The sequence below is a fragment of the Mastomys coucha genome, unplaced genomic scaffold (assembly GCF_008632895.1).
Source record: "Mastomys coucha isolate ucsf_1 unplaced genomic scaffold, UCSF_Mcou_1 pScaffold12, whole genome shotgun sequence".
Lineage (NCBI taxonomy): Eukaryota > Metazoa > Chordata > Mammalia > Rodentia > Muridae > Mastomys > Mastomys coucha.
Genome location: NW_022196894.1, coordinates 31,548,648 through 31,561,738, shown reverse-complemented (window position 1 = coordinate 31,561,738; position 13,091 = coordinate 31,548,648). Strand labels below are relative to the sequence as shown.

Below are 13,091 nucleotides of genomic sequence, written 5' to 3'. Positions count from 1 at the left end.
TTTTTTTTTAGTGAATGTATATTTCATCATGAGTAGGCCAAATACTGTTTTTGTTTTCTTTTGATGTGGGTGTTTCATTTCTTCCCTAGTGTTTGTTTGTTCGTTTGTTTTTTACAAAAGGCTTCTCTACCTGAACTGCCGCCATTATATAGCAGAATGTTCATCTTGCTTCCCTGTCTCCGTATTCTCCAGCCTCTCCTATCCTATCCATTCCTTCATCCTTCCTTAGCGCACCTGCCATGGCCAAGGCCAAGGCCAAGGGCACCTCCCCCAGCTCAGCCCACACCAGTCTTTTTCCACTTCTGACCTCTCCCCACCCCAGCAAATCCCTGCCCTCCCACAGGACTTCACCCACAGTGAATCCGGAAGCCTTGCTGGATTCCATTCTTCTCCTGGAATTCCCAACAGCCTGGCACTGTCCACCGCCACACTGTTGCACTCTAGCAACCCGCCATGTTCCCCACACCAGAGTGCAAACTTTGCCTACCTTTGTCCTCTGTACCCTCTCTAATCTGGCCTCCTGTCCTCCTGGGAGCATCCTAGGTCTATCCTTTTGCAAGCTACACTGGCCTGCCCGCCCAGGGCACAGACCACTAGGTCACCCAACACCATCTCCCTTGGTCCCTGGCACATAGCCATACTCTCTCTACTCCCCCTTTCACATTGTAGCTGGGTGAGTTTTAGACAGTGAAGTGCACGAGGAGAGAACAGGGCTGCCCCCAGGCTGCCACAATGTATCCACTCTCATTCTTAGCTGGATAGTTAAACTTCCTGAGGGAAGAGCAGAATTATATTCAGAATTAAAGAAGGCAGTCACCATCTTTAATTATTGATTAATTAGTTACTAATTAACAATCAGTAACTAATTCATGATTAATTAAAAGGGACACACCTTTAACCCCATTACCAGGGAGTCAGAGGCAGGTGGATCTCTGAGTTTGAGGCCAGCCTGGTCTACAGAGTGAATTCCAGGACAGCCAAGGCTACACAGAGAGATCATGTCTGGAAAAAGTAAGAAAAAAGAAAAGAAAGAAGAAAAAAGTGACAGATAAAATTATCACAGCAGATAATAAACTGATGGCACTTGTGTGTCTTGTGCTGTGAGGGACAGAGTGTTAGTGTTCTTAGAGGCTCAGGGTCAGGTGGGCCAAAACAGGTTGAGAAGGGGGCATGCCAGGAGGACAGAGGCAGGGCAGTGTGGACAGAGTAAAACAGGGGGCAGCCTGTAGGGGTCTAGAAAGCCTGGCAATAAAGGCAGAGAGAGTAAGGCTGAAGCCCCCAGTACAGGAACCAGAATCAAGAAGGCCACAGGTAAATGGTCATGCTGCAGAAGAAGGCAGAGAACCAGCAGAAAGCTCTAAGGGAGACAGGACCAGAGCTGCCTCCAACTCAGTTCCTATGGAAGAATACAGTGGCAGGAGAGGCGGACAATTAGGTCACAGCGAGCTTCAAATCAGAGACAGGGTTCCTTGGCAGAGTGCTCCTGGGGACTGTGCTCTGGGATTAACAAAGACATGAGGAGGGGGGTCAGAGAGATGGACCTGTTCCACACCTGTAATCCCAGCATGCATAAGGCTGAGAAAGAAAGGAGGATCCTAAAATCAAGGGCAGTGGGAGTTACAGATTAAGATCCCATCTGGAAAATATATTAAAAAGCCACTCTGGCTAACTCTGGCTGGGATCCACAGAGGCTGTCCGCTAGGCACCAGCCGTGAGTATGCTCATTTACCCCATGCTCCGGGAAGAGGCCTGGCACCTCTGACAGCATCCCAGGGTGTAGTTAAGAAGGCATAATCTGTACTTACTCTGTCTTGCTAAAGCACAAGTTAGATCACAACCATTCCGGAGTTCACCAGCCCTAGCATCCAAAACCACAATCTCTTCCCCAGGGACAGGCTTACCCCAGAATGGGAATTCTAGAATGAGCTGCCCCTGGAGAAGCATTCCAGCCAGCCGAGAATGAGGCTCTGTGCAAGAAGAGGGCACCCAGTGGGCTAGGTAGGGAACCCATGTATGGACCAGACCAAATATGTGTCATTCAGCAGGACTTATTTACTATTAATATCAGGCCAGACTTTTGGAAGTCTCGTATAAGAGAGGGAGAAACCAGGGCTGGAGAGATGGCTCCATGTTTAAGAGCTCTGACTGCTCTTCCAGGAGACCTGGTTCAATTCCCAGCAACCACATGGCAGCTTGCACCTGTCTGTAACTCCAGTTCCAGGGAACCAACACCTGCACAAAGACATATATCCAAACAAAATACCAAGGCACATAAAATAAAAATAAATAAATTATTTAAAAAAAAAAAAAGGAAAGAAGAGAAAAGAAAAAAGTGAAAAGAAAAAGAGAAACTTAGAATCCAAAATGAACCCTGGGGCTGGAGAAATGGCTCAGTGGTTAAGAGCACTGACTGCTCTTCCAGAGATCCTGAGTTCAATTCCCAGCAGCCACATGGTGGCTCACAACCATCTGTAATAGAATCTGATGCCCTCTTCTGGTGTGTCTGAAGATGGCTACAATGTACTCATATACATAAAATAAATAAATAAATCTTTAAAAAAAAAAAAAAAGACCCTAGCTCCTAGATCCCACTACCCATTTCACCAGAATATGTTTGTAAGCCACAATGGTGGGGGGGGTTGTTTGTTTGTTTTTTTGTTTTTTTGTTTTTCAAGACACAATGGTCATTTACTGGATGACTCATTCAGCCATTTCTTGGGAGGCTCAGTTCATTAGGAGCCCCTGCCCTAACTTCATGTGCATCCAGTGGGGTTTAGTGCTGGGCAGTGGCAGCTTTATTCTATGTTCCAAGAAATTAACAATAGCCTGTGGGGCAGTAAAACACCTCACACCTGAAAACCCCAGGAAACAGAGGCAGATGGCTGAATTTGAGGCTAGCCTGGGCTATATCTTAAGACACTATTTAAACAAAAAAACAAAAAAACAAACTGGGTACGGTGATACCCCTGTAATCCTCATGGGGCAATGAAACACCTCGCACCTGAAAACCCCAGGAAGCAGAGGCAGATGGCTGAATTTGAGGATAGCTTGGACTACATCATAAGACACTCTCTAAACAAACTGGGTATGGTGATACCCCTGTAATCCTATGGGTTAGGAAGTAGAAACAGGACCATCAAAGGATCATCCTAAGGTACACAGCAAGTCAGGGCCAGCCTGGGCTACCAACAGCCCTGGCTCAGATGAAGAGTAAATCATGGCAAAGTGGGATTTAAACTTTGCCTAACTCCATGTCTGTTTAGCAAGCCTCTTTTATCAAATAAGAATTCCTGCCCCAACCTTGGAAAGACGTTTGGTATGAATAAGACAAAAAGATGATTTAATTGGCAACGGGTACAAAAACACATTAACCCAGTGAGAGGAGAATGGAAAGGTTATGATACAGAGGTACTGGATGACACAGAGGTGAAGGGCAAGTCAGAACCTGATGATGATATATAATTTATGTGTGTATATGTATATATAATTTATTTTTATTTTATGTTTATATATAAATTATGTGTATAATTATATGTATAAGAAATTATATGTATAATTATATGTATATGTATAAATTATATACATATAATTTATATAGAGAGAATTTATTTTTATTTTATGTGCATTGGTGTTTTGCTTGCATGTGTATCTATGTAAGAGTGTCAGATTCTTCCGGGCAGTGGTGGCACATACCTTTAATCCCAACACCTGGGAAGCAGAGGCAGGCAGATCTCTGACTTCAAGGCCAGCCTGGTCCACAGAGTGAGTTCCAGGACAGCCAGAGCTACATAGAGAAACCCTATCTCGAAAAACAAAAACAAAAACAAAACAAAACAAAACAAAAACAAAAAACAAGCTGGGCAGTGGTGGCACATGCCTTTAATCCCAGCACTTGGGAGGCAGAGGCAGGCGGATCTCTGAGTTTGAGGCCAGCCTGGCCTACAGAGTGAGTTCCAGGACAGCCAGGGCAACACAGAGAAACCCTGTCTCGAAAAAACAAAAAAGGGTCAGATTCCCTGGAACTGAAGTTACAGACAGTTGTGAGCCTCCATATGGATGCTGGGAACTGAACCCTGGTGCTCTGGAAGAGCAGTAGTCAGTGCTCTTAACTGCTGAGCCATCTCTCCAGCCCCTTGAACTGATTATTAAGAACTGGAAGTTGTTAGCAAAGGAAAGAAGGGAAGAAGGGACAGCTGGGAAGATCCCCAGGCAGAGCTAGCAGTGTGGGGAATTATGTGGGCTTTACCAAGTGACACCCAGGAGCCTCTGTAGCTCTTCTGGTGAAAGAAGTCTTGAGAGTATACAAGGGACAGCAGGGGGCAGGGAGCTGGTGCCTTAGAGACTAGATCTGTGTTGAGGTCACAGAGAACGAAAATGGTTTCAGAGAAGGTCCATAACAAAGGCACTACAAACAGGAAAGGGCTGGCTCTGTAAAGATTCATTTCTTAGAGTAACTTGTTGAGTTAGAATCTCCCTACTGCACGGAGGTTGCACTATCATCTAGAAGACCCAAGGCTCCGAAGAGAGGCTGGCAATTTCCAGCCAGTTTTGACACATGTATGTGGCTTTGAACAAGTTGCTCTACCCCTCTGGGACATCTCAGATATCTCTCAGAATATCATCAATAATACAGTGTATTTTCCTCCAGAAGCCATCTCCTGGTCCTCCCACAGGGACCACAGACCACACCACACAGACCAAGCTAGCCCCAAACTGTAAGTCTTGTCTCCTTTTACTCACAAAGGGAGGGCTGCGCTCCATGGTTCTAACATCGATTTAGAAAAGTGGACACTTCCTTTAAGACAAGAGGCTTAGCTGGGCAGGGCAGCACACGCTCGAAGTCCTAGCAGTAGGGAGGCAGGAGGGAGCGGACCTGTGAGTTCCAGACCCTCCCTCCCTGTCAGAGAAAAGAAGCAACAGCTTAGAAATTGATCATTTCTCCATTACACCAAGAATATTATAGTGCTGTCCAAAGCACATTTCCCTCAGGAACCAAGACGAAGAGTCCTTTATGCCTCTCTGCTTCTACTGATGTGTTTTGTGCCAAAGTGGCAGCAGTTCTTGTGCTAAACACATTCTGGTCTATCTGATGTCATTTTCCTAGTAACCAAGTATCGTGGTGTTTGTGTTTATAAGACTCTACATCCAGGCTGGCAGGAAGGAAGGAAGGAATGAAGAAAGAAAGGGAGGAAGGGAAGAAGGTAAGGAGGAAGGGATGGAAAGAGGGAGGGAGAGAGAGAGGGAGGGAGAGAGGGAGGGAGGGAGGGAGGGAAGGAGGGAGGAAGGAAGGAAGGAAGGAAGGAAGGGAGGGAGAAAGGAAGGAAGGAAGGAAGGAAGGAAGGAAGGAAGGAAGGAAGGAAGGAAAGAAACTGGTGTGGTGCTTTGAATAGGAACCCCCATATGCTTGAATATCTGAATACTTGGTTGTTAGGGAGGAGCTGCTTGAGGGAGATTAGGAGGTGTGGCCTCGGTGGGGGAAGTGTGTAACTGGGGGTGGGGCTTTGGTCTTCCAATGCTCAAGCTAAGAACTCTCAGCTCCTCTCCAGCACCACATCTGCCTGCATGCCACCATGCTTCCTTCCCTCTGTTTCTGTTAAGTCCCAATGAAAAGCTTTCCTTTTATGAGAGTTGTCACGATCATGGTATCTCTTCGCAGCAATGGAACACTCACCAAGACAACTGGCCTACCTAGTATTTTGCACCGCTTTATGATAATGATATATCTAACATTACCCAGCCATATTCCTTACTATAGGACTTAAAAGAAGTGGTGCTGGGCATCACACCATATCTTTAATCCCAGCACTTGAGAGGCATTCCAGGCCGAGCAAGCCAGGGCTACATAGTAGGACAGAGTTAAAAAAAAAAGAGAAAGAAAGAAAAGAAAAGAAAACGGCAGCCTTGTTCTCATTTTGACTTCCTAAAATAAGATTTACTTCCTAATTCTGTGTTAGGTTGAGAAGGCTAGGCTGACTCCATGACAGGCTTTACACTGGCAGTTTAGGAGACTAGGCCTAAGAACTGGGCAAGTGCAGGCAAGCCCAGGTAAGTCAGTTACTAAGCTGCCCCACAACCTGGCCTGAGGCAAGAACAATGGGTCAGCAGCAGTTTCCAGACTTCCTCAGCTACTTCCTTAGCCACAGTTTCCACCCCCTATTCCCCGTAGTGGACTGTCCATTGACAGAGATGGAGTAAGATAAAAGTCACCTACCCCAAGGTGCGATAAATCGAGCCTGTGAGCTCACTTGGTTATCTCTCTATCTTGGTAATGGCAGAGTCCAGCATGCTGGATTTCTGCAGAATAAAACACTCTTTGTGTTCACATACTATTTGAGTCTGGGGCATCATTCTTCAGCAAATCACAGACCCTTAAAAAGTGTATGTCTGTATGTGTGCATATGCGCACACCTGTGAGCATAGGTAAGGTACAGAAGAGGATGTCCAACTCCCTGGAGCTGGAGGTACAGGTGGTTGCGAGTTATCTGATAGCCACTGAGAACCAAATTGGAGTTCTCTGCAAAAACCAGTGTGTCCTCTTAGCTGCTAAGACATCCCTCAACCCTTGTTCGGCTTTTGACACAGAGTCTTGCTATGTAGCCCAGGTTATCCTCTAATCAAAGTCTACCTGCCTAAGTCTCCTAAATGCTGTGGTCACCAGTATGTGCCACCATGCCTGGCTACAGCACCCTTTTAAATAAAATTCCACGAAGCCTAATTATCTAATAAGGGCTAAATAAACCACACTAGGACGACAGCTACGCACCTGCACCATGCCTTATCAAGCATCTCTACATGCTTATTCTGCATGTCCTCTGCGTGTTTATTAAGGACCCTGCAACCTGACTAGAACATCAGGATTAAGGATCTGTTGTAAGTCAAGAATCAAAATTAACTCGGGCACTCCTGGGCCCTTTCATATCTGCCTACCCTTAGTATTCAACCTAACTTCAAAACAAATAAGCTTCTCACGGCATCACTAAGTGTGGCAGACCTCTGGGCTCCACCAATCCTAAAACTAAGAATGTTGTAGCATCAAAAACCCACAAGAGGGGCTGGGGATGCAGCTCAGCTGGCAGACTGCTTGCCTAACACGCACTAGGTCCTGGTTTCAACCCCCAGCATCAGCTCAACCAAGAGTTGTGGCACAGCCTGTGGTCCCAGCACTCAGTTAACAGAAGTAGGAGGACAGGAAGTCCACAGTAGTCACCTTCACCTGTATCCGGAGTGAGGCCAGCCTGGGCTAGAGACCCTGCCCCACTTTCTCTTCCTGTTGATGTGATGAAAGACTCTAATAACAGCAAGTTAGAGTTCTAAGGTACCATCCATCATGGTGGGGAAGTCGAGGCAGCAGGGGTTCCAGGCAGCTGCTCCCATCACACCCAATCAGAAAGCAGAGTATGACGAAAGCAAGCTGTCACTCATATAGTCTAGGATTCCAGGCAGGGCATGGTTCCAACCACAGTGGGTGGGTCTTCTCCACTCAATTAATGGAGGCATGCCAGAGGCCCTGTGAATCTGAAAGAACTCTGAGTTTGAGGCCTGCCCAGTCTCCAGAGTTAGCTCCAAGATAGTCAAGGCTACACAAAGAAACTCTGACTTGAAAAACAAAGAAAAACAAAACAAAACAACAACAACAAAACAAGAAAAGACTGTATAGAGCTGGAGAGATGGTTTCACTGGTAAAAGCATACTACACAGAGACCCAGAACCCCGTTCGTTGAACAGCTCATACCCACCTATAACTCCAGCTCCAGAGGATCTGATGGTTCTCTCACTCAAAAGAATAAATCTACACACATACACATAATTTAAAAAAATAAATAAATGTCGGGCGATGGTGGCACACGCCTTTAATCCCAGCACTTGGGAGGCAGAGGCAGGCAGATTTCTGAGTTTGAGGCCAGCCTGGTCTACAGAGTGAGTTCCAGGACAGCAGGGGCTACACAGAGAAACCCTGTCTCAAAAACAAACAAACAAACAAACAAAAACAAAAAAAATAAATAAATAAGGTAACACATGCTTTTAATCCCAGTACTTAGCTTTGTGAATGCCAGGCCAGCCTAGTCTAAATAGAGAGTTCAAGGATAGTGAGATTCGTCTCTAATTAAAAAATTAAAAAAGAAGCCAGGCAGTGGTGGCACACAATTTTAATCCCAGCACTAGGGGTAGGGGACACACCACACACAAAGGCATGCAGATCTCTGAGTTTGAGGCCAACCTGGCCTACAGAGCAAGTTCCAGGACAGCCAAAGCTAAACAGAGAAATCCTGTCTAAAAAAAAAAAAAAACTAAACAAAAACAAAAAAATTAAAGAGATAGACAGACAGACAGACAGAGGAACATAAAGCGACTCCCCAGGGACGCTCTCACCAATGTCAACATCAGATATGCCTGACTTCCTTTTGTTCTGTGACTACAAAAGTTCATTTAACTCGTCCAGGGTAGAACATACTGGAATCCTTGTTCCCTGGCCACGGTGGATCAGAATAAACTTTTTTTTTTTTTTTTTTACTTTTTTTAAAGGAAGAGCCATTATTTTACATTATGGTATTTACAGACACCACCAGCCCAAGCCTACTTGGAATTGTTACACAAGAAACTCACTTCACAAGCTCAGGTCTTCCTCAGAATGCTTGTCCAAAGATCAGGAGACTATAGCTGAGCCCTAACTGGTTCTCACACAAGAGAGAACAGAGTCTGGTTTCTCCAAGTATGATTAACACTCAACACCACAAAGAGATCAGAACTTGTAGGCTGGGTGTGCAACCATCAATCCCTAATCCGGTGAGCAACCCAATCTAAAGAGGACAGAATGTCCCACAGGGCTAAAGCACTTGCCTAGCATGCACAACGCCTTAGGTTCAATCCTCAGCACCACACATAAACAAAACAAGAAGGGAAGAACCCAGAAAAGAAAGCTTTGCGTCTGGCCTAGTGGCACAGGTCTATAACCCCAGGTGCTGGAGATATGGAGGTAGGAAGATTGTAAATTCAAGGCCTGCCTAGGCGAGAGAGCAAATTCAAAGCCAGCTCAGGCAACTTAGTAAGACCGTCTCATATTTAAAAAACAACAACAACAACAAACAACAAAACAAAAAAATCTGGAGGTAAAGTGATGGGCTAAAGATGACTGTTCAGTAGAATCCTTGTAAACAAACATCTAGAACAAGCCGGAGCCCTGTGAATGAGCCTGCACCTGTTCAGCTTCGGATGGAATTGTCGGTGGCTCTGGTCCCACCCACTCTGCCCCCACCCCCCACCCCAGTACACGTACCTCTTTGGAGCACCAAGCACACTTTGGGTGGATCAATAGGCATTCCTCACACGAAGTGGCACTTCCACTGGTGCATATGTTGAGTCCTTCAAAGCAAGATGAAAATCCATCAGTCAGTTTCTAGCTATAAACATCACTGGCAGGGCTGATGGGATGAGGGCTCAGCGGGAGCATTCACTGCTCTCCCAGAGTCTGTTTCCCAGCACTCCTATCAGGCAGCCCACGACCACCTGCAAACAACTCCAAGGAATTGGATGCCTTCCCCGGCGCGCGCGCGCGCATGCGCATACACACACACACACACACACACACACACACACACACACACACACACACACACACACACACAAATAATAATAACAACAACATGACTAAATAAGTCTCAGAGTAACTGGGAGAGAAACAGGATGGGAGTCACTCCCGTAACAGGTCTGAGGCTATAAAGAACCCCAGTGCTAACTTCAGGCTTTGCTGAAGCTAAGGCAGTTTCTGAAGTCTCTGCCAACCTTGTTCGCATTAGCAACTCCTACTTCTGCTTGGTCCACGTGGGTTCCATCTCTTTTCCCTGTAAATAAGCATACCCTACACTTTATGATGGAAAAGGTCCTTTTACACTTAGTGTACCCAAAAATAGTTGAGGGTGGTGGTAAAAAGGGAGAGCAGTTTCACTTAGATGTTAAAAAAAAATAAAAATCCCAAATCTAATTACTCTGGATACCATCTGTACTGGCTGGTTTTGTGTGCCAACTTGACACAGGCTGGAGTTATCACAGAGAAAGGAGCTTCAGTTGGGGAAGTGCCTCCATGAGACCCAGCTGTAGGGCATTTTCTCAATTAGTGATCAAGGGGGTAGGGCCCCTTGTGGGTGATGCCATCCTTGGTCTGGAAGTCTTGGGTTCTATAAGAGAGCAGGCTGAGCAAGCCAGTGAGGAACATCCCTCCATGGTGTCTGCGTCAGCTTCCTGACCTGCTTGAGTTCCAGTCCTGGCTTCCTCTGGTGATCAACAGCCATGTGGGAAGTGTAAGCTGAATAAACCCTTTCCTCCCCAACTTGCTTCTTGGTCATGATGTTTGTGCAGGAATAGAAACCCTGACTAAGACACCACCTCATCAAAATCTGCAGTTATTCAAAGAAGCCCAGCACACACACACCCTTAGAGAAGAAACACAACGCTGGTTAAGATAAAGGGAGCCACTGATTCAGCAAATCTACTAACAGGTCAAGTAGGGAAAACCTGTCAGGGTCGGATAGGTAACCAGGAAAACACTGGGTGTGGTCACTTGGCAGAGGCAGGAGATCAGAGCTAGACCAGCCCTGGGCTACACAGGGATTCCATTTCCAGGCTGGCTAAACTACATAGAGAGGCTTTTTCCAAAACTCGTTTGATTCTTGGTAGTGCCTTTATCCCTGCACTCTAGAGGCAGGCAGGTCTCTGTGAGTTCCCTGTTATCCAGGGCTACAAAGTGAGACCTTATCAAAGGAAGGAAGGAAGGAAGGAAGGAAGGAAGGAAGGAAGGAGGGAGGGAGGGAGGGAGGGAGGAAGGGAGGGAGGGAGGAAGGGAGGGAGGAAGGAAGGGAGGGAGGAAGGAAGGGGGAGGGACAGTTAGTTATTCAGGGGCTATAAGAATGACTCAGAAGTAAGCAGGAGTTCAAATCCCTAAAAAGCTGGGCCAGGCCACACACAGCTGTAACCCCAACACTGTTGAAGAAGCAGAAACAAGCGAATGGCTGGGGCTTGCTGACCGCCAGCCTAGCTCTGCTTTGGTGAGAGGTCGCGCTTCAAGGAGTAAAACAGAAGGCATCCAACGTGCACATTCACATACACAACGAACGACAACGCTTTAAAATCAAATGACTTTTCGTGTGTTTGTTTGTTTTTTGAGGCAGAGTTTTTCTGTATAGCCCTGGCTGTCCTGAAACTCACTCTGTAGATCAGGATGACCTCGAACTCACAGAGATCCATCTGCCTCTGCCTCCCGAGAGCTGAGATTAAAGACATACCCCTCCGCCCCCGCCCAGTAATAAATGACTTTAAAAAATTAATTCTGGGGCTGGAGAAATGGCTCAGCGGTTAAGAGCACTGACTGCTTTTCCAAAGGTCCTGAGTTCAATTCCCAGCAACCACATGATGGCTCACAACCATCTGTACAGCTACAGTGTACTCATATACATAAAAATAAATCTTTTTAAAAAATTAATTCTACACACATTTTTGACCATAAAAAAAATCAGAAGCTAGTATTAGAAGGAAACTTCAAAGCCCGATGAGCCTTCTATCTCCCACCCCACTAATCTGGGGGAAAATGTGGGAACGAGATGAAATCTCTCTCCCTCCTCACCTGCACCAACAGCACAGGTGTCCTTGGTAACCTGCCCATGCCTGTCTTTCCCTTCCTCTGAGAAACAGAGCTGATGGCCTCTGGCCAAGAGCAGAGCTTTTTCTCTGAATGAGAAGGATCCAATTAGTGTCTAAAAGACCTGTGGTCTCCTGGCCGCTGTCTTGTACAGAGGACCGGGTCATGCCTACTGGATGGAGGAAGGAAGTTCCCATACTTTGTTTGGTTTTGCTTAGTTTTATTTCTTGAGAAGGTTCTAGACATCCTAACCCAGGCTGGCCTCAGCTCCCAGTCCTCTTGCCTCTGTCTCCCAACTGCTATGGAGTACAAGAATGTGTCAGTCTGACTGACAAAAGTTCTGCTCTTAAGGAAGGAAGATAAGGCGAAGAAAAGAAAATTAAACAGAGAATGGTAAAGAAAATACTGGAAAGTAGCAGAGTGTTCCCAAGTCCCACTAAATATCATAAAAAATAATTATGTACCTTAATGTAACATTTAACAGTGGTTAAAGGGACTGGCCAGACAAGCTCGATGACCTAATCAAATCTCTGGAATCAAAGTACAGAGGAATGAGAGAACAAACTCCACAAGGTTGTCCTCTGACCTCCACACACACATACTGCAGCACAAATGAGCACACACACACGTGCATACAAATAAAAAATAAACTAATATTGTAAATAATCAGTACAGCAAGCTCTCTGAAAAAGAAAGAATATGATCCTATATACAACATCAAAACTCAAGCAAATAACCTAGAAATAAATTTCAATAATAAAGATTTCCAATCTTTAAAAAAAAAAAGAAAAGAAAAAAAGAGAAGAGGGCTGTAGAGATGGCGGTGGCTCTGGCTGCTCGTCCAGATCCTGAGTTCAATTCCCAGCAACCACATCCATCTAACAATTGCCAGCTTACAACCAATCTACAATGGGATCTGATGCCCTCTTCTGTCATGTAGGCACATATACACGAAAATAGAGTACTCATATACATACATAAATAAAATTTTTAAAGGGGGGAGGGAGGGACTGGAGAAGGCTCAGCAGTTATGAGCACTGGTTGCTCTTGAAGTGGACATGGTAGTTCACAACCTTCTATAACTCCAGTTCCAGAGAATCCAGTGCTGTCTTCTAACCTTTGCGGGAACCAGGTACACACGTGGTACATGTGCGTACATGCAGCAAAACATTCATACACGTTAGATGTAAAAACAAAATGGAGGGACATGTTGTGTGGGTTGGAAGGATAGATCACTGTTAAGACTCACACTACCCAAAGGTATCTGCAGAGTCCTATCCAAGCTCTATGCATTTTCCCCTAAAATTGTTTTAAGAAATCCTAAAACTCGTCTCCAAGAGCTAAAGCAGTTTTGATCAAAAAGAACAAAGCTACAGGTTATCACACTCCCCAATTTCAAATATATCACCAAGCTACAATGTCGGTGGGGAGAGATAGGGAGACACAGCCCCCCCCCCCCCCC

The 13,091-nt window shown here is 45.6% G+C and overlaps 1 protein-coding gene across 2 annotated transcripts in view; it reads right to left on the bottom strand.

Moving 5' to 3' along the window:
- Itgb5 (integrin subunit beta 5) overlaps positions 1-13,091 on the bottom strand; it is a 132,442-nt gene that overhangs the window by 106,209 nt on the left and 13,142 nt on the right. For both annotated transcript variants that reach the window (XM_031363728.1, XM_031363727.1), the window contains exon 2: positions 9,275-9,360. In XM_031363728.1, coding sequence (XP_031219588.1) covers positions 9,275-9,360 — 86 coding nt within the window. The remainder of the gene's footprint in view (positions 1-9,274; positions 9,361-13,091) is intronic.